At 45.1% G+C, this 24,901-nt stretch overlaps 1 protein-coding gene across 1 annotated transcript in view; it reads right to left on the bottom strand.

Moving 5' to 3' along the window:
- Nucleotides 1-3,927: 3,927 nt before the first annotated feature.
- LOC141961067 (ral guanine nucleotide dissociation stimulator-like 1) overlaps nt 3,928-24,901 on the bottom strand; it is a 43,596-nt gene continuing 22,622 nt past the window's right edge. The window contains exons 8-16 of the mRNA XM_074907603.1: nt 21,896-21,999; nt 20,640-20,724; nt 18,242-18,331; nt 16,307-16,393; nt 15,131-15,163; nt 13,525-13,646; nt 12,541-12,630; nt 12,010-12,024; nt 3,928-4,132 (exon numbers count right to left, since the gene is read on the bottom strand). Coding sequence (XP_074763704.1) covers nt 3,928-4,132; nt 12,010-12,024; nt 12,541-12,630; nt 13,525-13,646; nt 15,131-15,163; nt 16,307-16,393; nt 18,242-18,331; nt 20,640-20,724; nt 21,896-21,999 — 831 coding nt within the window. The remainder of the gene's footprint in view (nt 4,133-12,009; nt 12,025-12,540; nt 12,631-13,524; nt 13,647-15,130; nt 15,164-16,306; nt 16,394-18,241; nt 18,332-20,639; nt 20,725-21,895; nt 22,000-24,901) is intronic.

The following is a 24,901-nucleotide window of genomic DNA, read 5'->3' as shown; positions in this document are numbered from 1 at the left end:
AAAAACCGAGCGTGTACATCTCTGTGCTCGGCGTTCGGAGCTGGCGGCGGCGGCCCGGGGCCTCCCCGACCCCCCCGCGGAGCGGCCGCCTGCGGCTGAGCCCGGCACTGCGCGCTCGGCACCCCCCCGCCAAAAGCGGCAGGGTTGTGCAGCACAGGCTTTAGATGTTCTTAATGGAGTCCTCGTATTTGTCATATTTGTCATTTTATGTTGTGAGTGATGAGTGTCAGGAGCTCCTGCGTGCAGTTGTGCGACTGTGTGTGTGTGTGTGTGTGTGTGTGCGCGAGACGCGGCCGCTGCAGCCGCGGAGTTCTGCGGCCAAGGGAGCGGCCGCCGAGGAGCTACAGGGTCCTAGTGCCCGCCCGCTGGGGCATCGGTGCTGCGGTTTGTTTGGGCTCCGTGTTCTCAGTGTTACAGGTAAAATACCTCCTCTAACGGGAGGCAGTAATTCTGTGTTGACTGTTATCTTGAATTTAGGTGCATACTCTGCGGAGAGAGTGCACCTCTGAAAATATTGTTAAAAAGTCATCCGCAACCTTACAGGGGTTGTTTGTTTTACCAGGGGTCGTAGATGCTGATTATGAAGAGAAAAATCAAAATTATGGTCTGTACCCCTATGTTCAGTAACAAAAAAGTAAAAAATTGCTCAGCTTGTTAAAGAAGCTGCAATTACTCGGGATTTGGATCAGCAGGTACCCCTTAAATTTTTTTTGACTAAAACAGTAACACAAGGTTCACTTCTGGTAAAATGTACTCTCGTTAAAGCTGAAAAATCTGTCGAGCTGACAGGCGTTTTAGATACTGGTGCAGATGTTAACCATAATATCTGTGAGCAGATTGGCTGTTAGCTCCGGTAACTCAAATGCTTTTCAGGGTTGGTGGTCATGCTGTAACAATTTAAAGCAAGGATCTCATTCATGTAAGAGGCCCAGAAAATTGGGTAGCAAATATCCATCCATTTATATTGGAAAACCCCTATTGCATTTTGGGGTCATAACTGTATGACTCAACGAGGAACTCAAATTGGATCAAGTTTGTCTTAATCACCACTGTAGCACAACCCACCCTGAAACCCACCCTGACACTAACCTTGTAAACCGAATCACCTGTGTGTATTGTCCTGCAACAACTTAAAACTGTTATTAAGACTTTAAAAGATTTACAGTCACTGTTAGGAACCATAAATTAGATACAGCCGTCGTGGGCCTAACTCATGATGATCTGCATAGCTTATTTGATATTTTGTGAAAAGATCCTTCACTGACATCACCCAAAGTACTTACAGAGAAAGCAAAACAAGATCTTCACCGTATAGCTAACAAGCATCGCAAGTGTACTGCATTCCCCCACAGGACAAACCATCGTAGAAAGAGCACGCCAGATCTTGAAAGTGCTGTTGCAAAAACAAAAGGGGGGAGAGATCTTGGCTCCCGGTCAACCATTTGCTCTGCTGTAAAACGCATGCATTTTTTCCACCAGAATGCCAGAGCAATACAAAACCAGGTTTCTTTATCAAGGCATCAGGCTAAAGACATCACTGCAACTTGCCCTGAATACCAGAAAGACTCCGTCTCTTCAACAGGGAAGTGGTGTTGACTCTTGGGGACTCACCTCCTCAGAATTATAGCAATCTGTTGTCACTCACTTAGGTGCATTTCAGATACTAAAATATGTACAGGTGTCTGTTAATACCTTTCCTGGAGCACTGTTTGCATCCTGTCATACAGTGGGGAGTCAAGCGTCTGACCTGCATTCCCCATTCACCGGCTGGTCAGGCCACTGTGAAGCATACATCTAGCAAGCTAAAGCGTCTATTGCAACAACAATAACAACAAAGGGGCAAGACGCAAGATACCAATCTACACCTCACAAAAGGCTAAATAAGGCATTATATGTCATGAACATTTTAAACATTTCCCCTGTGTTACAGGTGTCACCAATATTGTGTCATTTCTCATCACAGATACCAGATCAACAAGAAGTCCAAAGCAAAGCTCAAGTGTTAACAAAAACCTAGTAAGGGGTAACTGGGAAGGACCATTTTCTTTAATAACCTGGGGAAGAAGTTATGCTTGCGTCTCCACAGGTCTTAGTCTCCAATGGTCACCAGCAAGGTGTGTGCAACCACAGCTGAGGCGTGAGAGGCAGCCAGCACTCGGGATCCAGCTGTGGGTGCTGTGAGTGCCCCTGTGCGGACAGTTTGCGGTCTCTTCGACTGATCGTTCAAGCAGAATGTCTGAGTAATGTTTGCTACTGCAACAGGACAAACTACACTACAGTTGCCAATTCTTTTAAGAGAAAATGCTAACAGTAATTGTAACTCCTTAATGAAATATATAAGCTTACTAGTCGCTTGTGCAAAATGTAGTTTAGAGAAAATGTAGTTATTAATAAGGATAAGATACCGCAAGAATATGTGTATTCCACTTTCTGTGTTTAGTAACATTGAGAATTAAGAGCTCAAGTGTTTAACCTTATTTAGAAACTCCCTTGGTTTTCCCCCTGGAGTACTGGCCAGGCTCCAGGTGGAACCCAACAGGAGGATGAAATCAGATGTTTCCGCTCAAAGAAAGTTGCCAGTTATTTTGGCTTGTTGCTTTGAAGGCTGGACCTGCTTGCAGCGACTTTGGATGCCTCACCTACGGATGGACGCATCACGTAGGGTTTCCAGTTTGTGAGGAAGGGCATTCTAAATTCTCGCTGTATCCAGGGTTCCCTAGCAATTGCGGATCTGAATGTTAGTACTTCTATTAATTAAGTGTGCTATTCCATATTTTCCTCACTGTTTATTTTCTAGTATTTAGTCATATCCCTTGAACATAGGTAATATGGGATGCTTTGTACTTAATAGGGTACCTTTAACAGTTTATTGCGGTGATTAGGAATAGTATTATTGATTGTAGTAATTATTAAAATAGCATATAGTTGTATAATGAGAAATATTAGTAAATTTATGCTTGTGCAGCCTGCACAAAAAGAAAAAGGGGGAATTGTTGGAGAACGGCTTGCAGAGAGCAAGGCCACGGGTCTCTGCAGGAGCTGATTGCAGCCATCTGAGGTAAACAAAGGAAAAAACCCAGGGTACAGTTATGCTTACAAAGGACTGTTACGTTAACCAAGAGAGAAACTGAGGTACACAATGGCCTTGAGTGTGATGGGAAAGAGGGCAGGCCAGAAGAAGGAAGGTGTTGTGACATGCCTGAAGTGCTGCAGGGGGCTGGGATATGATAATGTTTTACATGTCTCCAATAGATTTGTGAGTAGTATGCGTGATTATTGTAGAGTGCTTATATAAGGTGTGATTTCTTTCAATAAAGTTGAAGCTTGCTCTATCATTCACGTTGAATCGGCTGCTTGCTTCCTCCGCCCGCCGCAGAAGTCAAACTCCCTTTAACAGCCGCAGCTGACTGAGAATGATGGACACAACAGCAGGCTGCTAACAGCAGAATAATTCATCAGACCTGAGGTATTGGAGGAGGAAATGTCTAGCTGTTGAGCTTACTCCTCTTCAGCTGATCCCATCTCCCATTTCAGTGGGTTTTGGTTGGGGGGCGCTCACAAATCCTCTTGTCCGTGTCACTGCTAACGTCATGCTGCCACGTGCTCCTCACCCCACTTCCCACAGGTAGAAATGCTGCCCGCTAGCCTGCCCCATCCCTCTCAAAAAGCACAACGAGGGACTGAAAGAAAAATTAACCTCGTGCAATTCCACTAACAGGCACCACAAGAAAATCTGGTTTCAGGGAAGGAGAGCTTCAGTCTGCCTTGTATCTCAGCAACACAGAGGGAACTGTGCAAAAATCCTGACTGGGTTGCTTTCATTTTTACACATTTATATCTAGAGTCTCTCCATTCCTCTAAAAGCAATGCTCTCGACACGACAAGCAGGCTTGGGCCCTGCTGGCAGTGTCGACAGTCTCTCTCAGGCTACTTCTTCTGGCAACAAGGCACAGACTGCACCTTTTTCTGAGACGCATCAGCGGTTCCTACGGGAGCGATGCAGGCGTCTTCAGGCTCAGGGTGATTAAACTCGCATGATGGAACACTGGCCGAGTCTGTGCTGTCACCCGAGCCCCCACTCGGAGCAGATTTGGGTTGCTCTCTGAGGGGTGTGTTATGGGCCAGTGGATCACTGGTTCCTGGGGGGTGAAAGAGGATTGAGCACTGCTTTCCGACTTGTGCCCTTTGCACGAGGCAAGGGAAGTGAATCAGTACATGTACGTGACTTGTACATGAGCAGTACAAATGAATTAATGGCCAAACTCTAGGGCAACCTGTGCAGAAAGACTGACGTTAAATCTTTCTGATAGTCAGTATCAATTCGGAGTTAAACTCTATTAGTGCTGGACCTGTTACGGGCGGCAAAGTAAAAATACCTCCCATGCAGATTCCAGCTGCAACTAAGTTAGTTGCAACAATTAAGAGATTTAGGTGTAGGAGTTGAAAGCCAAGCACCCCAGAAATCCATCTCATTTCTCCCAGACAACCTGTCTTAGTTGAACTGCCAACAGTGGGAGCGGTATCGTTGGTATTGGATACACCAATAAACAAGTATACCTGGAAAGCCAAAGATGCTCATGGAAAGGAGCACAAAATTAATACAAGGTGGATTGCCCCATCTTTCTAATTATAACCCACTCCCGGTTCACAAAACGAACCAAGAAGCTTTTCCTTCCTTTTTCCTGCAGGTCAGCGCTCCTGGAGACAGATGCCCTGAGTCATGAGGAGGGATCCTTATGTAAATCTAAATTTTTGTGCAGTGCCGATGTTCGTTGCCTTACTAACGTTTTTAGGATGCGTTGTCTATCATTGCAAAAATTGCTTTGGGTGACCATTCTCCTCTCCCTTGGTTCCGAGGGAAGGTCCCTTTGCTAATGGGGCCTGCACTTTAAAAGGTCATTACTGGACCCATGAAGGCGAGGTGGAAGTACCAAGGCCTAAACCACGCCTGCACGCTAGGCTGGGGGTGTGGAATTTCATTTTCCTGCTGCGTAGGCAGACAACCCGCGCCCCCCCCGCCCCGGCGAGTCAGAGTGCCATCTTCAGCCACAACAGCCACCGGAATATATACCCTGTTGACACTTAATTGTGTGGCAGGTGCTCTGTTAGCTCTTGCTGTATTTTTCCCGTGTGGTATGTATGTGGTCATCCTGTAAGCGTCCGTGTAAACCGTCTTGCAGTTGTACCTGTTCGTGTGAACAACCACCTTCTCCCCCCAGTTCCCAAAGGCTGGAAGCACATCCCTCGGCCCGGCCCGGGACACATTTTGTTTGAATATGTCTGCTTAAAAACTGTTAATTGATAGTGTTGTTATTACTGTTGCCTTTATCATGTGCTTGGTTAGGACTGTGCTTTATTTGTTATTTGCAGTGTTGTTGGTCGTTTACCTTTCTTTGACTCTGGGATAGAACTCCACCTGCACACACGCTTTGCCACAATAATTCTTAATACCCCCTCGTGTTAGAGGAGGTTATAGAATCAGGATGCAGGAATGGAGCTGCGTACTCGGCCGGGTTCAGAGGGCAGCTTTGCCACTGGTTTGTATGAAGCCCTCCGGCAGGACTGACAGGCTCAGGCACTCCCTGCAGCCCGGGACCTGCACCGCTGCGTGTTTGCGTGGCAGCTCCGTCTGGGTCGCCACGTTCTTTCTGGTGGTGGTTTTGACGCGAGTGGAGGCCATGGTTCAGTCTACTCGGGGAGGACGATAAGATGAAACTGGCTCGGATAAGTTCCAGACCCAGGAGATGGACTGCGCCCTGTCCGCTGGCCCTGCCTGCGCAAACTGAGGCGCCAGGCTCGGGTTGGCGTGCGTGACTGATGCACCGGGATCGCTTTTGCTTTGCCCTGGAGCTCTCAGCAAGCTCGCTGCACTCCTGCAATGTGTGACTGGACTACGTATGGCTCGTGGTGAGCTGCTGCCCCTCCGTGGGTAACGTGGGTGAGAGACTGCTTTACTTGGACAGCCCTTCCAGCCACTGTGCGGAAGAAACACAGAAGCCGTCCTCATAGAAACTTTTAGGAATTCAAAAGAAAATGCACGATTGCAGAGTAAAAAAAGGTATAGGAAGGTTGTAGCTGAAGGGTTACGGCTAAAATATGGCATTTCAAGTTCTCTGGGTGGCAGGGGAGATGGGTTGTGGGAGCTGGAAGAAGTTGAGAACAGTTAAAACAGTAAAAGTGATGAAGTTGGAAAGAGTGACAGTGAGGGAAGTGGTGTGAGGTAGGAAAAAACCCCACAACTGACATGCAGTAATAAAGTCTTAAGAAAACAGATTCACTCCAGGCAAATATTAGTGGAAAAAAAGTTTATATACTTATTGTATAAAGATTACAGGTAAGCAATTAAAAAAATCTTTTTCATATACAACATTTTTGTAATTTTAAAATCAAGAACATTCACCTTTCAGCTTAGTACAGACATACCCCCTCTGAGTGAGCAGTGCTGTGCTTTGCAAATGGTACTGCACAGACATCAGTGCACGCTTACACTGAAACGCAAAGAAAACTGAACTTCTTCTGTGGTAATCTTATCCTAACTCTGGGCAAAGTTTAAGGCTCAGTTACAAACTCGCTTCCTTCACCCTCCTAACAGGGAAACAGTGGGAGTCCTTAAACTATTCAGACTAGGACCTACATGGTGCTACTTGTCAACAGAGGTGATAAAACTTCACACAGAACATAGTAAAGCAAACACTGCGTCATGAGTTTATCGCTAATTGCGCACAGTTTTGAAAATCTCTGCTACAGAACCGGTGGGGAAAAAAAAGACCCAGGCATGTGTATCATTAAGTATTTGAGTTTGTTTTAACTCAGACTAATGTATCTCAAAGACAGCCTATTCAGTAAGAGCTGCTTACAATCCAATGTCTCATTTATGGCTTTTAAAAATAAAACTCCTAACTATCCTTTCAAGGAAGGCTGTATTCTGGTAAGAGACTCAAGAAATATGTTCTTTAAAGTTTCACAGAGAACAGATGATAACATTCCAGCTGAATTCTTTATTGCAGCTGAAAGGATGTACCATTCAGGAAACTCATTTAACAGACATACATCAAGAGCAAGGGAGCTGCCTGTAGATGACCCATAATAATGCTACGAGTGTATCAAAATCTCTGGGTGGTTGGGGTAATGTTTAAGACCCGGTTATCTCCTCTCAATACCCACTTTTAAAATAAAAGGTCATGTAGTTGCCCCTCATGAAGGAAAACGTGAGTTAAAAGTTTTGCTCTTGAAGAGTGATTGCACGTTACAAAGAGGTACATCGGTCCTTCCAGAGTACAGGCAAAAGGCATCGATTTCTGTACAACGGGTTAGCAAAGTGAAAGAAAAAACGCCCTGTAGCGGCATTAAGACCAGACCTAAATCCAGACAAGGAGTGGTTCTTTGCCTTGTTCATGGACAAACCATGACATTCATCCCAAAGCAAGTGCAGTCCATTCTTTCAAAGGTCTTTGGAAAAAAAACCCCAAATAGGTAATTTTCTGGCATGGAACAAGCGCAAAAAGAAGTTTGCCAGCTGTGTGAAAGCAACAGACCCACTTGCAGTTTCTACTGTCTCCAGGGATGAGTGTTTTGGGGATGCACCCGCCCTGCTTTTTCATGAATGTAAATCCCTCCTGAAGGCAGCAACTGCTTGTGGCACTTGGCTCACCCACACCTCCCGCAAACCAGTGTTCCCGTCAGTCAGCTGGAGGCGGCTGGGACCTCCTCCTCGGTTCAGGCAGAACTGCATTGAAACTTTTCTTCTCCCGTTTTATAAAAATAAATTCAGACCTTCTTCTGTGTAATACTGGCACAAAGGAAAATGTTTTCTCGCAAAGAGAGTTGGCTTGTGCGGTGTTCTTAAGACAAACGTTGCAGTCCTGTTTTCCCCTCTAGGTGAGGCTGTCACCTTCCTCGGCTCACGTGCAAAACAACCCCCCCAAAAATTCCAGTCTGTACTGTTGTGGAGAAGTTGTTGGAAGATAACAGTCACATGGTCCTTGATACTGAAATGAACAATTCTCTGCTGTTTGCCTCTGTAGAAAGAACTGCTGTTCAGCATTCCTCTCTGACTTGCCACTGCATAGAGAGCTATTGTTCAGCAAATTCTTTTAACTAGAGATAAGGCGTGACGTTGAAACCTCAAGTAGTAGGTCCACGGCTCACGCCTCTCGCGTGTGCTTCTTACGTTGTACCAATGAAATATGAATAATATCGTGTGGACAGTAGCACAGAACCAATCACAGTTTGTTTGCCTTCGCATAGTCACTCTCTAACAGTATGTAAGATGCTCTGTACTTAATAAAATTGGATCGAGCTTGCAAACCACGTTGGTATTATTCTTGATATCCGGGCTCTATCCATCGGCAGATGGCGCCCGAACAGGGACCTCGTTATTCTTAACACATCGACCGAGACGTGGCGATGAACGGAGAACTTCGGATAGAAACGGCGCAGAGAAACACAGAAGCCGGCACATAGACGCACTTCTGGAGTTAGGAGACGGTTCTGCAGGCTGTCCTCTGCGAAGGTAAGCTGCTATGGCACAAGAAGTGGAAGCAGCGATATGGCTCCTCACAAGTATACTCTCTAAGAGAGGTAGTGATGTGAGCCAGTCCAAGCTAAAAGACTTGGTGCAATGGGCGCAGGAGCCACAGCTTTGCCTCAGCGCCTCTATGTTATTTAATCCCTCTCAATGGAGGGCTGTAGGAGATTTACTGTGGAATTTTACTATAGAGGGTGGAAAAGCAGGAAAAAAAGCAAAGGAACTTGGATCGGTGTGGCGGGAAGTGATTAATGCTTTACAAGAGATGGAAGCTGAGCGGAAGGTGGCCGCTGCAGCAATAGAGGCGGTACAACCAGATAAAGCAGAAGTAAATAAAGCAACCACCCCACGTCGTCCGGTAGCGAAATTTTTTGGTCTCGATGTCACTAAGCTGCCTGTTCGTGGTACGTCGGGTTCCGTCGCTGCATCCGCAGCAGAAGTTGCGGCTCGTGCAGGAGGGGGTGGTACAAGCAGCAAAGTTTCAGTTTCAACTGAGAGTAAAGCGGAAGTGAAAGAGATTGCCCCTCAGATGAGGGAAATTACAAAAGAAGAGGCGGAGCAAAGCGGATCTAGTTGCCGCCCACGATTATATTCGTCCCTTCCAGTTTCACACTCCTCCTCCTCTTCTTGGTCATCATCCAACAACTCTGGCAGTAACACGCCTCCAACAGTTCCTGCTGCAGGCGATTTAGAAAATGACCAACTGTTACATCAACTAATGAAAAAGCTGGAGGAGCTACATCCCTGTATTGACACAAAAAAGGACTCTAAAATCTACCACTTGGTGGCACTCCAACTCAGGCCCTGCACTTCCTTCTGCACCACCACCACCACTGCCACCACCACCAACCACAACAAATACAGCTCCGACTATACAACGACCTCCATCCTATCCAACCTCCGACACTGATCCTGTGCAGCGACGATGGACTGGAGTAGTCCGAGATGCTATTTTAGAAGGAGACTGGCAGACAGTTGGATCTTTAGCCTGCCCCGTGGTCACTGAAGGGGGAGTCGGGAAGTGGGAACCACGTGATTGGAAAATTTTACAGCAAGCAAAACAAACAGTAACCACTTATGGATTAAAATCAGGAGCAGCAAAGAACATTATAAAATATATAATTACAGCGGATTTGATGGTACCTGCTGATTCTCAGAACATTGCTTCACTTTTATTGACTCCTTCTCAACATTTAATTTGGGAAAGAACATGGAATCAACTTGTAATTACTGAACTAAATAAGCATCAACGTGATCAGAACGATCCATTTTATGCTGGGACTGTAGGTATCTGTACTGTATCTGTAGAGTCAGGGCGCATATGCCAGCACGGCCGTACAGGTGACTTTCCCTCCAATTTTTCACCAAATGTCACAACAGCTAGCCCACCGGGTTCTTCTGCAGATACCTGAAGGGAAAAAAAACAGCTCCATTTGCGGCTGTTCGACAAGGACTTACAGAACCATATACAGTGCCTGTATTGATCGACTATCTCAAGCTATGAAAGATCAAGCGGACTTACCTGATGAAATGAAAGACTATGTTTCGGTTGTTAGCTTTTGAAAATGCCAATACCAGAACAAGGACTATACTAGCAGGTTTACTAAATGGAGCTCCTGTTGATGAAATGCTACTACGTGCTTCCAGGGCAGAACAGAATGCCCAAGCAGCTATGATTGCCTCTGCTGTAAAAGGTGTTTTACTAGCAGAAAAAGAAAAACCAGTAGTTGCTGCTGTCACTAAGATAAGTAACAAAATGCCAGAAAAGAAAAAATTCATTCAGAACATGAGACCATGTTATCATTGTGGAGAGAGTGGACACTTTAGGAGGAATTGCCAAAAAATAGAGTGGAAAGGCTAGCCACAGCTTGTTTGAACTTAATAGATCAGCTCCAGCAGCAGGCCTTTGATGTCGAGTTGCCTAAAACAGTCTAGTATAGAAAAGAAAGCATAAAAGCCAGTAAGTGAAAGCAGAACAGAGCTGGCCTGAGCAAGGCGGTCACTTGGCTCAAAGTTCTTATGCACTGTTTCATTGTTTTGCTTTCCTGTCTTGAGTGGCCTGTTGTTTCCATTTCCTCTATGCTGTTCATACGGTTTGTCAAGAGAGTCTGTTACACCCTAACACAATACCTTCTTGACCTGGCATACCCACCAGCTGCAAGGCCAAAAGCTGAGCTAATGCCCAAGTACCACAAACAAGACTCTTCGGTCTGCTGAATTTTCAGCCTCACTTGCTAGGAAATGACAGCTTGTAAACCTGATGTGTTTACAACCCAAGGGATGAGGAGGGGCGAGTTAGAGGCATGGCAGCTGGCTGCACCTTACGCGGTCCTGCACACTGCTGTCACACCCGGGTCCCACTGACACAAGACCTGCTCAGTCGCCATGAGTGCAAGAAAGGTAACACGTGGCCAAACACCAGGCAAAGGTCTGCCAAAGGCCAATTCCTCCCCGCTGCAAATTCTTTCCCTCAGTAAAGGTGCCACGGATACCAGTTTCTCTCTAAGAGTCTGAATGGAGATGTACACAACGAGAAGATCAGGAGAAAGTGTAAATTATAGGCTCTCCCTCTCCAAGACTCATTTCTAAATGCAGGTCAAGTAAATTTAAAGGAGTGTCAAAGGAAACAAACTTGTACAAGACATAAAGTAAAGAAGCCAGGTGAATTAGATGCTCTGTCGGCATGCAGTTAACGATTTAAAACAATTTAAAGAGGTGTCACCCCCTGTTGCCGGGGTGAATTATGCCAGTCTTTTCTACAGTATTAATTTGCAAAATACATTCAGAGTGCAGATGAAACAATTCTTTAGACAAAGGCTGCACAGTGCAAACAAACTCCATGCAGTAAATGACAATACTGCAGCACTGAAACGCCGTCAGAAACAAGAGAATAAAGCCTGTGCTCCGCAGCGACAGTTCTTACGCGCAGCTTAGGCACGTGCCGAGGGAGACACCCATGACAGGCCACCGAGAGCTCAAGCACTGTCATCTTCAAAGCTCACGTTCTCACAGCCAGATGGACTACGCAAAATGGAACTCAGACGGACTAATTGAAACACCTTCCAAACAGCTGCCTGGACTTTTTTTTCTTGCTTATCAGAACTCAAAACTCTAGATTGAAAACATCCATTCATTCTTCTTTCAGACCCTAGCCTGCAGTAGTGCTGATGTGAAGTGAAATGGCTACTGCCTGTTCTGAGGAAACTGGCCACAAGAACCGAGCAGGAAAGGACAGTTAGGAGCTGATAGTGCTCTTAAATTCATCATCTCCCCACCTCATCTTGATCATGCCACTGGTATGCGGGAGTCCTTTCGTATCTCCTCTCGCATCAGGTTCAAATTTCTCACCTTTAAGTTAGTTTTACTTCCGCCCTTGATCTCTGCTTTCATTTCCTGCAGCTTGCCATGAATTCCTGCTAGTCTGTTCTTTCCTGTGTCTGCTTAGCTGCATGCCCCTGTTCTCCACCGCCTCCTGCTTGAACCTTTGCAGTATTAAACTCAATTGAACCATGTCCCCATGATTATTTTCCTTCTCTAACCTGAAGGCAGCTGGGCAGATTGTTTCTATTATCAAATGCCCTTTTGCTAACCTTAATTTTCAAATTAAAATCCTGCAAGGAATTTTTGCAAGTGTGAGCAAATTAGACTAATAATAGGCCAGACTTTATCCTCATCTACTCTGTTTTGCCTCTGCATTCAGGGAAGTCATTACACAATAGATATTGAATTTATAATCCAGCCCTAAAATGATTCCTTTTTCTGACACCTTAGGAAGGCTTTTTTGTCTCTAATCTCTTTCATCATTAATAATCCTCATGACTACTTATAACAACAGCAGCAGCAAGGACAGCTTCAGACAGAAGTCTGCATTTCTAGCTGATGGTGTCTCCTTAATGTACTGCAGTGGTCTGCATCCCCAGCCAGGTTTTTCAGCGGGTAAAACAAGCACTGCTTGTTTGATTTATTCAGGTTCATATTAACACACCAGATACCCTTTGCCCCATCGTACTCACAGGCTCAACCTCTTCACCACGCTTTTCCGAGGTTTCGGCGATGGGGTGCCAGTGTCAGCAGCTGCTTCAATCTCACGTGCAAGGTTGTAACTGCAGAACAGAGGGCACCCGGTTAATTTTGACAGACAAGACGATTAGTTAGGTATCTCAAAGCAGTAATACTCAAGATATTTGAGAAGCCTTCAGTTATTCCCACTTCACCAAAGGTTGCAACCCCACAAAGAGGAACACAGCGCGCTCTACACTTTACCCTGATGAAGGGGATATTTCACTTCTTTACAACAATTTTAAAAATTAGTGCTTTTTTGGATAACAGTCATCATTTTATTTAAAAAAAATAGTCAAGAAAATACTTAACATGTGAATCTTGGATAAGCTGACTTTTTTTCACTATGACTCAGTACAATGCAGTATGTATCTATGCTTACACTCTTAGTGCAGCAGAGTGGTATTCAGATACCTAGTGGAAATATTAGAGTGCAGAAAATAAATTGCCTTGCGTTGGTCTAGCAGCATGTACCGTAGCACAGAACTCAGCAGGGCTGCAAAACCCACCCCAAACACCCGGGAGACGTTTATCTGATGAGCGCTCAGCCAGCTCTGCGTTGCCTTGGCTACCTGCTGCCTGCATCCACCAGCCCAACGCTCAGTGCCTGCATCTCGACCTCCCCTAGGATCGGCCTCTGAGCGTGCCTCTGGGCATACAGACAGCCCAGACACAACAGACTATCAGATTTCAAAGTCAGAAGCCTCATTTCCAATCTCAAAAAAAAAAAAAAAAAAAAATCCAGTCTCCAAAAACCCCTGCTAAATGTTTAACAGGGTTTCTACAGCTGGTTAGCAGAAGACAGAGGTACTTCCACCCTCCTGGAGCAGCAGTACATGTAAGTCCCTGTAAGAGGACAGCTCAAGGCTGACACAACCTCCCTGCAGGGGGGTGTGGGCTAAGAAAAGCCTGCTTCGCCGGCTGGACTGAGAACCTACCTCTCCTCCTCAGTTAAATGCTCCTGTCTGCTCCACCACTGGAGGAATTTTGGGTCTGGTGTCAAGCAGTAGCTGTTACATGCAGACTGCAAGTGCATAATTTCGGCAATTACTTCAAATTCCTAAAAAAAAATAAAGAATCAAATGGGAATTCTAATTAAAAAACAACACAAACCCAAATTCACTCATTCATATACTAAACACAGGCAACAACAGATCCAGGACAAACTTCGTTTGACCTGAAGTTCAGTTTCAGTCGAGTGACTATTTCCAGAACCAGTTTTTCAAACAACGAAGTCTTGTCTTTTTTTTTTCCCCCCAGCATCCAAAATGTTTACTGAATTGTGACATTTTCAGAGAAGCACAAATCAGAAGACAAACACAAGGAATCGCACTTCACCACAGCGCTTTTCCCAAGTACTAACTGAAGTGCAATGCCAGTGCAAACCCACCGAACGGCAGCACTGCTGGTTGTTCCTCTAGGAACGAGGGTAGCAAAGGGTCATAAAGTCTTCAGATTACCCCACCTGCTGACCCCTGCTCGGGCCAGACCAGCTGTGAGAGACAAACCATGCCCTGTGCTTAGGTGGTTCTCAGACAGCAAGCGAGGGTAAATAATTAGGGGTGCCTGCGACGAAAGCAGAGAGTCTGATTGTCCCCGGCTTTTCACGTTGTGCACTCACACTTGCACCAGAGGAACATGAAATGCTACCCGTAACACGTGTGACTAGAACGTGCAGCTCTTCTCTAACTCCACCTGCACACACGCTTTGCCACAATAATTCTTAATACCCCCTCGTGTTAGAGGAGGTTATAGAATCGGGATGCAGGAATGCAGCTGAGTACTCGGCCTGGTTCAGAGGGCGGCTTTGCCACTGGTTTGTATGAAGCTGGACCGATGACCAACCAGAAGCTCCCGTATCCCGTTATTAGTACCCTGAGCCATGCAGCTGTACATGCAAGGCAAGTCCAAGAAGTGGTTTGTAGAGCTGGGAGCAGTTAAGGGGAGGAAATGGCTCCATCACAGCCAACTCCCAAGACTGCTTTCAGACCCCAGAATGGAGATTTGGCATGACTTCATTCAGACAGAACCTTTAACTCCTACATAACATTACTCATCTCTGACCAACGAGGATCAGGCTGAACAGAAAGACTGACAGCTTTTATTTCTCTGTCTCATCTGCAGCCTTTCACCTACAAATAGTTTACCGCAGCAGAAGGAAGATATTTACAAACTGTATCTTCTGGAAAGCAAAGGTCTCATGCCACCAGCTCTGTTTCAACACACAGGTCATACACATCTGTCACATTCCCATGAACACCAAAGGGAGGGAATGGGCATGCCCCGCATGTAATTCCCACGGAAGTAAGTGGCCTGCAGCTCCTCTTCCCCTACTGCACACATCTAAAAAGTAGGTTCTCGTTCTGCAGTTTGTTCACAGTTTGGCAGAAGCTCGCAGCATTTCAGGGGTCTATTCTTTCCTTGTGAACTTGCATTAAAATTCACAGCTGTTGTATATGCCCGAGCAATGACAAACGGCCTCGCCAAGAGAACGCTCTAGAAGAGGGTATCAGTAAACTAAAAATCACAGAACATTCAACTTACCCTTCGTCTCTTCTCAAAATTGATCAGGCCGCCCTGTTGGAAGGAAAGAGCAGGGATCAGAATAGAAGAACACAAGCTTAGTTGAACTTAATCACAAACAGCATGAAGTAGCAAGGCTAATGTAAAGCGCAGACGTGCCCCGAGCAAGGACCTTCTCCAAATACCTGTTTCCAGATCTGGTATAAACCACAGCACTCATACATCTGAGTCTCCAAGGGACAGCTGTCCTCACGGCCTATAGGGCAATCTGCCCCAGAAAAAAAGCCCAATGCAAGAATGCTCATAAAAGCTGTGTTGAGATCCGCTCTGAAGAATGCTAGTGGGATTTTGCACGGCAGAAACAAACTTGGCTCTTGCCTGTGCTGTGACTCTAGCAGTGTTCCCAGGGAGTTTCAGAAACACCAAGTAAACACAAAGCACGGACAGGAGGGAAACTGCCCCAAAGAAAATGGATGTACAGCAACCTTACGCAGGCCTGCTTCTGTGCAGTTCCGCCAAACAAACCACCACTAAAAACCCCAGCAACCACTGCCAGCCCAGGGAGAACTGTATTTGCCCATTCTTATCATAAATACCAACACCAGCACAACAAAGGCTGCAGTGTCTCTACTTATGGTTTCAAACACCTTTGAAAACTGGCCCCATCCTCAGTCTCTGTTAAACAACCAGACCCTCTTGCAGTCCTTTTTCCCTTCCTGTGCTAAATTGGTTCCCCCTGCTTGTTCAGCTAAAGAGAAACGAAAAAAAAACAAGTCTTCAATCACTTTAGGGCCCAGACACACCCGAGTCAATACCAAAGCTCTTCAGTGATCAGTCTGCAGTGCTGAATTTGTGATTGTGTGCATTTTACCAATTATTCACATAAATCTGCATGCCTAAAACGTTGTTTTCAGAAAAATGAAACAGAATAATGGAAAGCCTACTTTCTTCACATTTTCTAACCTAAGAAAACAAGACAAAATACAACGCTAAGCTTGTCCCTTCAGATAACAGCACTCCAATTCACACAAGATTCTTGTTGCTGATAAAACCGCATCTGGCTTCCTTTTTTTTGAAAACAGATTCCTCCATTTTTAAGAGCTGCAGAAGAACCCGGTAGAAGATACAGGAACAGACACGCTCAGTGCTGGGAAGGCAGGGAGGATATTTAGGATTCAAGAAATTGCCTTAATTTACCTCGATATAGTCCTGAAGTGCTGTGTCAAGCATGATGAGATCAGTGAGGAAGGTACCAAGAAAAGGTACCGTGCCTTGCATTACTGCCTGCAAATGATCAGAGCAACGTTGGATTAAATGATTGAGAAACGGTAATAATCAGAATGCTAGAATAGGCCTGTATAGGAGAATGAAATAAAAGCAGTCTGCTTAACCAAACAGTGGTCTTATCTTTTCTTTCATGGCATCCTCCTCAGTATCTAATCTACAATTCAAATCAAACTCGAATGACAGTGGGATGCTCTCACAGATATTGCCAAGTGGTTTTCTATTACCACACTGCCACCACACCCTGGTTTCTAACAGTGGGTCACCAGGAAACCCCGCCTGTGGAAGCAGCATCGAGCAGCAGGGACAGGGTCCCTCGGCTACCTGCTACAAGAGAAGGAGCCGGGGCATGCTCCCGGCTAGCCTGTTGAAGCAGTTTCTCTCTCTGCCTCATTCCAGTGGATTTTTACTTAATGGTGTATGCCACCTGACAGTCCAGTCAAATCAAGTCACAGTTGTCCTCCTCTAAGAAGTGACCATCTTCCTCAGCCATTCCTTTCATTTTGAGAGTAATTATTCACATTTTAAACTTCCTAGGCTGCTAGCAGTTGTAGAATTCAGGCTGCTTCTACACTTGTGAAGGAAACGCTTGTTTCTACCATCCAAAGGATCCATACTTTCTCCAGTCAAACAAATAGACAAAAAAGTCACATTCAGCACTTTTGCCTCCCTATCCCAGATTTCTCTCCGCCTGCCCTTTTAAATCTTTGCCAGCTTTGAGACAAAAGGCATTTTCACCAGCAGACTGGAAACTGGACACGTTTTACAAAGCAATCTCTGTAAAAGTCTGTGCAATTTTCAAGCTGGCATGTCAGAAGCTTCATGAGCTTGCTTCAAAGTAAATGCAATTGCTGCTCTGCCAGAGCTAATTTTCTTTTATCACAAGAATTCCAGTACTTACATTAGGTATCTTACTACATGAAAAAGTTTCCCTGTATTTCTCTCTAAAGGGTAACGAGAGTAGTTAACAGAATTAATTTCTTGTAGGACAGAAACAAGGCAGTTGAAAACGAAGAACACATGTCTGTATTCACCCATCTTTTATTACTCTTCTATGTGACAGATTTAGTAAACTTCTGGAAGACCTGAAACTGAGGCCAAACCCTTGTCTCAGGGTCCACCCCCAACAGCTGGTTGGGATGTGAAGCAAATGCAAGCGGGAGCAGCAAACCTGCCCACCCAGTTATCCCCTTGCAGGGGACAGGGGAAGATTGGTGCCAGGGAACATGACGTGGCCCCCGCGTACAACCACCGAATCCTGAAATCTCGGAGCGTTCCCAGCATCAGATCTCTGAACACACTGGCTATGCTGAAGCTTTGCACATCCGTTTCCTCCGGCCTTTCAGTACACAGGCGGGTGTTACTGGAGTAGGAGGACAGCTGGGCTGCGCTAAAAACCACAGCGGTTACAGCGTGGCAGCTCAGCGTAGGCCATACGGCTTGAGCGGGGTGCAGCACGGATCCCGCTTTGGAACCATCTTTATATACAGATGTATGGGGCGGGGGGAGGGGGGGGATATCATCTATATATATCTGCACTTTATATACACGCACACAGAGTATTACCTGCTTACTGCGACCCACAGCATAAGTGAAATACAGCTTTGCACAGGAACAAACACTCTGACTGCCTATTCAGTCTCAACCTTTCGCTTCCCTCGCTTTGCATCAGCTAATCTATAGCACTGATGTGATTGTTTTTCTTGACAGCGGCACTCTCAAGGTCTTTACCTACTGCACGCTCTCTTTGTTAAATACCTTTCTAGTTTTTGCTTCTTATATCATTCACCACTCAGGGTTAATCACGTTATCAGGTCAAAAAGGGGAGGAAAAGGACCCCAAACGCACCATATCTTTTTGAAGTTGCAGCCGCCTCCGTGTGCTTTCCGCATTTTCTTTCACACTGCTGTCCAGGTTGGCAAATTTGGATGTTCCTTCCTGTGAGTTACAAGAGAATTAAAGGCAATTAACAAAGGATCTAAGCGATAAGCTGGCAACTATGTTTGTGTAAAATAATTGCAAATACATTCAATGGGGCAAGCAAAAATATTTGCTGTATAGGTACATGCACGTGTACATACATGTGCTAATTTTCCGGGACTTGTACACTGACTGGGAATTGTGGACAAAATCCCACAAAATTACTAGAAGGGAGTTTTTCAGCAAAGTGGCTCTACTCTGGTCAAAGCTAAGAGCTGTTGAAAATCTCCTGGGAGTTTAAATCAGAGAAGCTTAGATGCACCTTCAGGTGGCCAGATGCTTCTCTGAACTCTATCCTGACACTCTCGACCTCAGGATTTCTGTTTAATTTCCTAATCAGGACTGCTACAAGTAAACATCTCTATCTTATGTAATGCTTGCTTGTTTTTCTCATGCCGCAACAGAGATGCAGCAACTACCCTCTGTAGCTTATTGACTAATCCAAAACCACGCAGGAAAACAAGGTAATAGGTTTTCATCTCCACAAGTCAAGCTCTCCTGTGAATGGAGGAGCTATTTCACAATAGATCTGTAGCCTTTATTTCCCTGGATCCCTACGGGATGCTGGGAGTTACTGTTACTGTCTCCAGTGGTTGGACAGGTGGGGCACGAATGATTATCAGTCTTTTTAAGAGGCACAAAACAACAGCCTGCACTTGGAAAGATCCTTTCATCACAACGTTTACTTCTCTCAGTCACAGTGAAGGAACAGATCAAACTCAAACTGTATTTCCTTCCTCGGCTGGAAAACAAGAGCAAATGAAAAACGAGTGTTGTCTCAGTGTCTTCAAGATACTGAAAGATAAACTGGAGATCCTCTAACAGCAGCCGGCGGGCAGGCACAGAACCTGAAACTGCAGCTTGCAGCAGAGCCATTGTTTGGGGAGGAGAGAACACAGCGCTCCCTCTCCGTGCCAAACAACCTGTTGTCATGTGCCATTTTGTCTGCTTTACACTTACATTTGTAGGATGGATAGGCAAGGGCAAAGACAGCTTCCCTACAGACACTATTTACAGTGAAAGAAAACAAAGACTTTAGGGATTCAGTGGACATTCATCCTCCAATCGTTACAAAACAGTCCAAAAGGAGGAGTAGGAGAGAGGTTCTAGCTATTCTGTGGAATTTTTCTCCTCTCACTGCTTTCAAAATGTTTTGCAGATCTCCTTACGGCAGCTGGAGAGGGTGATTTGCTAGGAGCCAGAAGGTCTGGGCTCAGATTGAGTTGCTGTTGTGTCTTTTTAGTACTTAGGTTAATAAGCTGTTGTGAATACACATTTTCCCTCTATGCCTATTATTATCTCACCTGCTTTAAAATTTAGCTACAGGTGTTGATAAATGGATGATAAACAAAGGAGATTGACAGGTTTGAATGTGTTCACCCATCACTCCTGAGCAAAACACTGTGTCAAATACCAAGGCAAGGGGGTAAGGTACAAATGCCAGACTGACTGGATAGAACTGCCAAAAAATCAACTGGTCAGGAGGCAGTCTATAGAAACATTTTCATGCAGACAGAAAAAACTGCCACAAACATTCCATAGTTTCTACAGAATATAACCTTTCCCTGCTATTCTTCCTCACCCCTCTCAAGACCCAGAGCTTGTTGGCGTTCGCCCAGGAGAGTGCTCAAGTCAAACTGCTTCAGACAGAGCCTGCTTTGTTGTCCATCTGGCCACACACAGAGCAGGAAGCCTGTTCCTTCGAAATTCCCAGCCCTGTTTTCCAGTTCCAAGAAAGGTATGGGATGGTCAGATAAACATCTTGGTTTAATTCCTCAGCTGAAGCCGAGTGGCATTGTTCCAGTGAAGTCAAGAGCACTACAGCCGTGCAGCCCAGTTGAGAATCTCATTTGGAGCTGCTCTGCACTCACCAGTGCAAACCAGAGCCTTTCCAGGTCTGCTCAGAGGGTGCACCAGCTAGCAGTTCAGACAATCACCCTGCCCAAGAGACGTCGAACTCCAGCAGTGGGGGCTCCAAGGCTCCTGACCTGCTGTCCTGTGAACAAGCCCTCACAGAAACTGTGCTGCTGCACCCTGCTCTGTGTGGGTATCCAAGCTCAGCAGGCTAACAGGAGCGTAGGTGCTTTCAGGAACAACAAAATCACCTCTCATCCCAGCAGAAAAGCACAGGTTTTACAGACCTCTCTTCCCTGAAGCACTGCCTACCGTAGTTCAGGGAGAGACGAGCTTTGACAGCTCCTTAGAAGAAGGGCTAACCTCAGCTTTGATTGAGATCACAAGCCTTGCAACTCAAGCTAATTCTCACCTTCAGCAGCAGCTGCCTGCTTGTCAAATAATTGTCGTGGTCTGAGAAGGTATCAGAGAGCTCTTCGAACATCAGCATCATGTCCCTGTATAGGAAAAGATTAAATCTTTTAGGTTATCAGAAAGCACTCTAATACAGATCAGATTACTGGTTTTTTCCTCATGAATCGTTAACAGTTGGGCATGTAAAAGATACCACCACCAAAACGCATCCAGTGAGATGCTGCACATCAACTAGGAACTTTCCTGGGATCTCCTGGTGCTCCCCGGTAACGCCAGCCTTATTTGACAGCAGCACAAGGAATGCCACAGGTACGCCGATCCTGGGCAGGGCTTTCAGTCACACTGAGGGGTATCAGATTGTTGTAAGGAAGCGGGTAAATGGATACAAAGCAACAGAAAAATAGCTGTGAGAGGTATCCTACGTTTTTGCCCTGTGCCACGCACTCAGGAAAGCCAGAAGCTTGTAACTGTGTGAGCCCCTTTCTATTACCCCACACTATAAACACAAGATGGCAACATCCTGATCAGCAACAGGAACACAGGGCGGCAGAAGGAAAGATCCACCTCTCCTAGTGGAAATGCAGAAGTATGCTGTGTGGCAGAGCAACGTTTCTCTTTGTTTATCAAAGACAAAGGAAAAAAACATAAATCTGTTTGTCACCAACTGAATGAGCAGAACACCATCTTTCCTACACAGCTTTCTGGTGTCTGTCTGGCATGCAGTAAATATGCCAGTTGCACAAAAAGGTATTCCCCTGTAAGAAATACCATCTTCAATACAGGCTTGGATTTTGTAGTTTGGGGATATGTTTTAAGGAAATGTCAGGACCAAGAGAGGATTAGTGAAGGTTTGTGGCAACGTTGACCTCCTCCAACTTCACAGTAGAGGAGACAACTGGCAAGCATCATGGTGGCCTTTTGCTGACCTTCCAAGAACCGTGTGCTTGTGCTGAGTCAGTAGGTAGTCCCATAGTTCTTCAAAATAGGTTGTGGAAGATCCAATACGCTATAAAGGACAGAAGAGACCCAGTACCCCTGAGGGCAGGTGGTCCCGTCAATATGAAAGAAGAGCTCACAGCAGACAGACCCAAAAAAAGGGGTCTGAGCCTCACAGGAATGAGAGTATCTTCTAAGAGGACACTTGTCCATGAAGGAGCAGAATAGGAAGACCGAGAAGAACAAGATGGAAAGAAAGAGCACGGAGCTTTTTGTCTTTGTTTGGGGCTAGCCACAGGGGCAGAGGGGGATGCTTACTTTGAAACACACACCCAGGTCTTCTTCAGCCGATAGATGGAGTTGGATTGCAGTGCTGAAATGATGGCCCTCAAGGAGGAAAAATTCTTCAGGATCCTACATTCCTGTGAAAGGAGTGGTTAGAGATACAGGAGCATGTAATGTCAGCATTACGAATATGTTAGTGCTCTTCTGTTTGACTGGTGTCATGCTCGCTACACATTCTCACTGCTAAGCAGGCAGCTGTACAAATATGGAGCATCAAAAATATCACTCCCCCCCGCCACCCCCCCCAGCCAACAAACACTTTATGGGCTTTGGCATTTATATCTTGTTTTCCTCACTTTCATGTATTTGTGGTGATGTTGCAGTGGTACAGCTTCCAGTTGTCCCAGTAAAAATAAAAGTGGAACTGAGTCCATGAAGCCAGGCTAGAAAGCACAAATATTACACTTCTTAAAAAACTCTTTACAGTTACCAATCCCTTTTACCCTTTAGAGGAAAAAACAGGCTTTGCCTCTTTATATGTGGTATTAAAAATGTAAACCCTCAATCATCTAAGCGTCAATTAAAAATAAAGACATGCAAAGGAATAACCTGTTATTCAAGTACGTGCACACTGTTCAAGAGAAAAAAACTTCCCAGCTTTTCCAGAGTCAGTACCAAATCCTAACAGAGGGACTGGTTCATAGGCATTTCTTACAGTTTCTCTGGGGGAAAAGGTTGGATGGAAAAGGATACTGAAAAACCTAGTTCTCAAAAAGACAGCACAGATTCCTGGTAAAGCAGATGCAAGCAAGGAGGAGAGGGAAAGTCTGGCCTGAGACTCTTCAAGGAACTCCTGTAAATCTGTTGGCGGCTCATGAACTAGAACGCCCGGGCACCACAGACTTAAACTCTTGCAAATACAAGCTCTCACTAACAGGTGTCCGTACATGCAAATTAACAGACAAAACACGTGCCCATTTGACTGTTGCATGTAGATGAGAATATATCCAAATCCAAACTACAATTCCACTTTGCAAATTTTGATGGGACTCATTATTACACTAATAATGCTGAATATGTAAAGGATCCTTACAGTGAAAATAGACATACTTTATTTCCTTTGTAGGACTGAATCAATGTAAAGCAACCTTAACATAAACAAAAGTCAGACCTTGGTATATCAGCAACTCTGTTCACAAGTTGCATTAAAATTGACTGAACAACTAAGGCAAGTACATTTACTCCCTTTTATTTACCTAAAAAAAAAAAAAAAAAAAAAAATCTTTGGGCAACTTAGGAGGCTACATTTAACAAAGTGTGGTTTAAGAAGACTGACTAGGCACACCGCAGCACTTGAAGCAGGTTAGCAGTTAGGCTAGATGAAGACCAAGTTCACAATCACGTGGTAGGACATGCAAGACCTGAAAGCTCTTCTTGCAAACTTTGCAGCCAAAGGAACCACGTAACGGCTCTTCTTCTGAGACCGACACATTTAAGAACAAGACCCTGCTTTCTTTAACTTCAACTTGAAATTCAGACCGGGGAGAACAGGGATTGAGAGGCACAAATTCTCAGCACTGAGATTTCTCAAACACAGGAGTTTGCACTGGAAGATCCAATTTGGAACCATCTTGACTTAACTGCACGTTGCATAATCTAAAGCATATTGTTGCAGGACGAGGTTGCGGGACAAGACACACACCAATATGGTTAACAGTCAAGCTCCAAAGTTTATGAGAAAAACAAGTCCTTATATATTCTTGTACATTCTAAAAATAACGGTAAACCCGTGTGCTGCTCTAGCGCATGCCCATTTCAAAAACTAGTTCCTGTCAGCACTTTCAATAAGGACTACTAACCGCGGGCAGCCGGTAGATAAGTTTCTGCTTTGCTATTTTAAAGGAATCCCTTCTTATCTGTTTCTTCCATAACAAGCACAAATTCTTTTGCTTTTAGCCATCATCAGTCTAGACGCCATTAGTCTTCCAACACAAGTGCATCATTAATTCAGACGTCGTTAATCTCCTAACCCAAATACTGATGATACATCTACATTGTCAGTGACGCAGAAGGTTCACGACCAGGCATACGCACCCACAGCACATTAGGAATTCAATCCTGGATTTGGTGTTCTCAATGATTTAACTGATTGCAGACTAAACTTTAGCAAGCTTTCATTTACATATAGGAAGAATTTTTAAGACTGCTCTGAATAACATTGTTTCATGCTGTGCCCTTCACAGGGGGGAAACCAGAAAGAATACTGTGCAGAAGCAACTTTGAGTTTAAAAGATTAAGCATAACAGGGTAGTAACGATTTCAACGTTCCTTTTCAGTTTTAAAGAAAAAATTGTGTGAGTAAAATTGGCTGCTCCTGCTCAGGAACCCCAGATCTAGGTGGAGCAGAGAGGGCTGGCAGTTCGGAAAAGTATTCGGTTTATCCTGTAAACCAAGAAACTGGATCCAAAAGTCACGAACAAATAACAAACGTGGAACTCCACGCTGCTTAGTTACAGAGTCAGCAGTCTGGGAATAACTGCACTTTAATGAGGGGATTATTTTCTAATTCAGACATCTAACTATTCAAAACATTCATTTGCACGCAAAAAGCAAGCAGCTTTCTTCAGAAGTGGGCAGCTAAGCAGATATGCAACTAGCTGTTCGACATGTGCAATTATTTTGTAGAGCGTGCTCATGCATTTTTCACGTGCTTAGCTAAGACTGGAGCATTGAATTATGTGTATGAACTAAGTACAGGGAGAAGCACTGAATCAACAGAGGTGGAGATCAAAGTTCTCCATCCACAGAACAAGTATGCCGAGAGCGGTCCCTGTCCTGGCTTCCCGGGCCTCCCTGCTCCCTGGGACCAGCAGGAAGCTGCTTCGTACTTGCTCGCCCAGGCTGCAGCCCAGGCTGCCCCACGAAGGCCCCTTCAGCTGGTACCCTCTGCAACTTAAAGATCTGCCCACAGACAATAGGAATCAAACTTCCTAATCCATTCACAGGGGCTACAAAGCAGCCATCAGACGAGAACAATGA

This window comes from Athene noctua, chromosome 5, assembly GCF_965140245.1.
Source record: "Athene noctua chromosome 5, bAthNoc1.hap1.1, whole genome shotgun sequence".
NCBI classification, from domain to species: domain Eukaryota; kingdom Metazoa; phylum Chordata; class Aves; order Strigiformes; family Strigidae; genus Athene; species Athene noctua.
The sequence above is the reverse complement of the archived record's forward strand: the minus strand, read 5'-3'. Positions and strand labels throughout refer to the sequence as shown.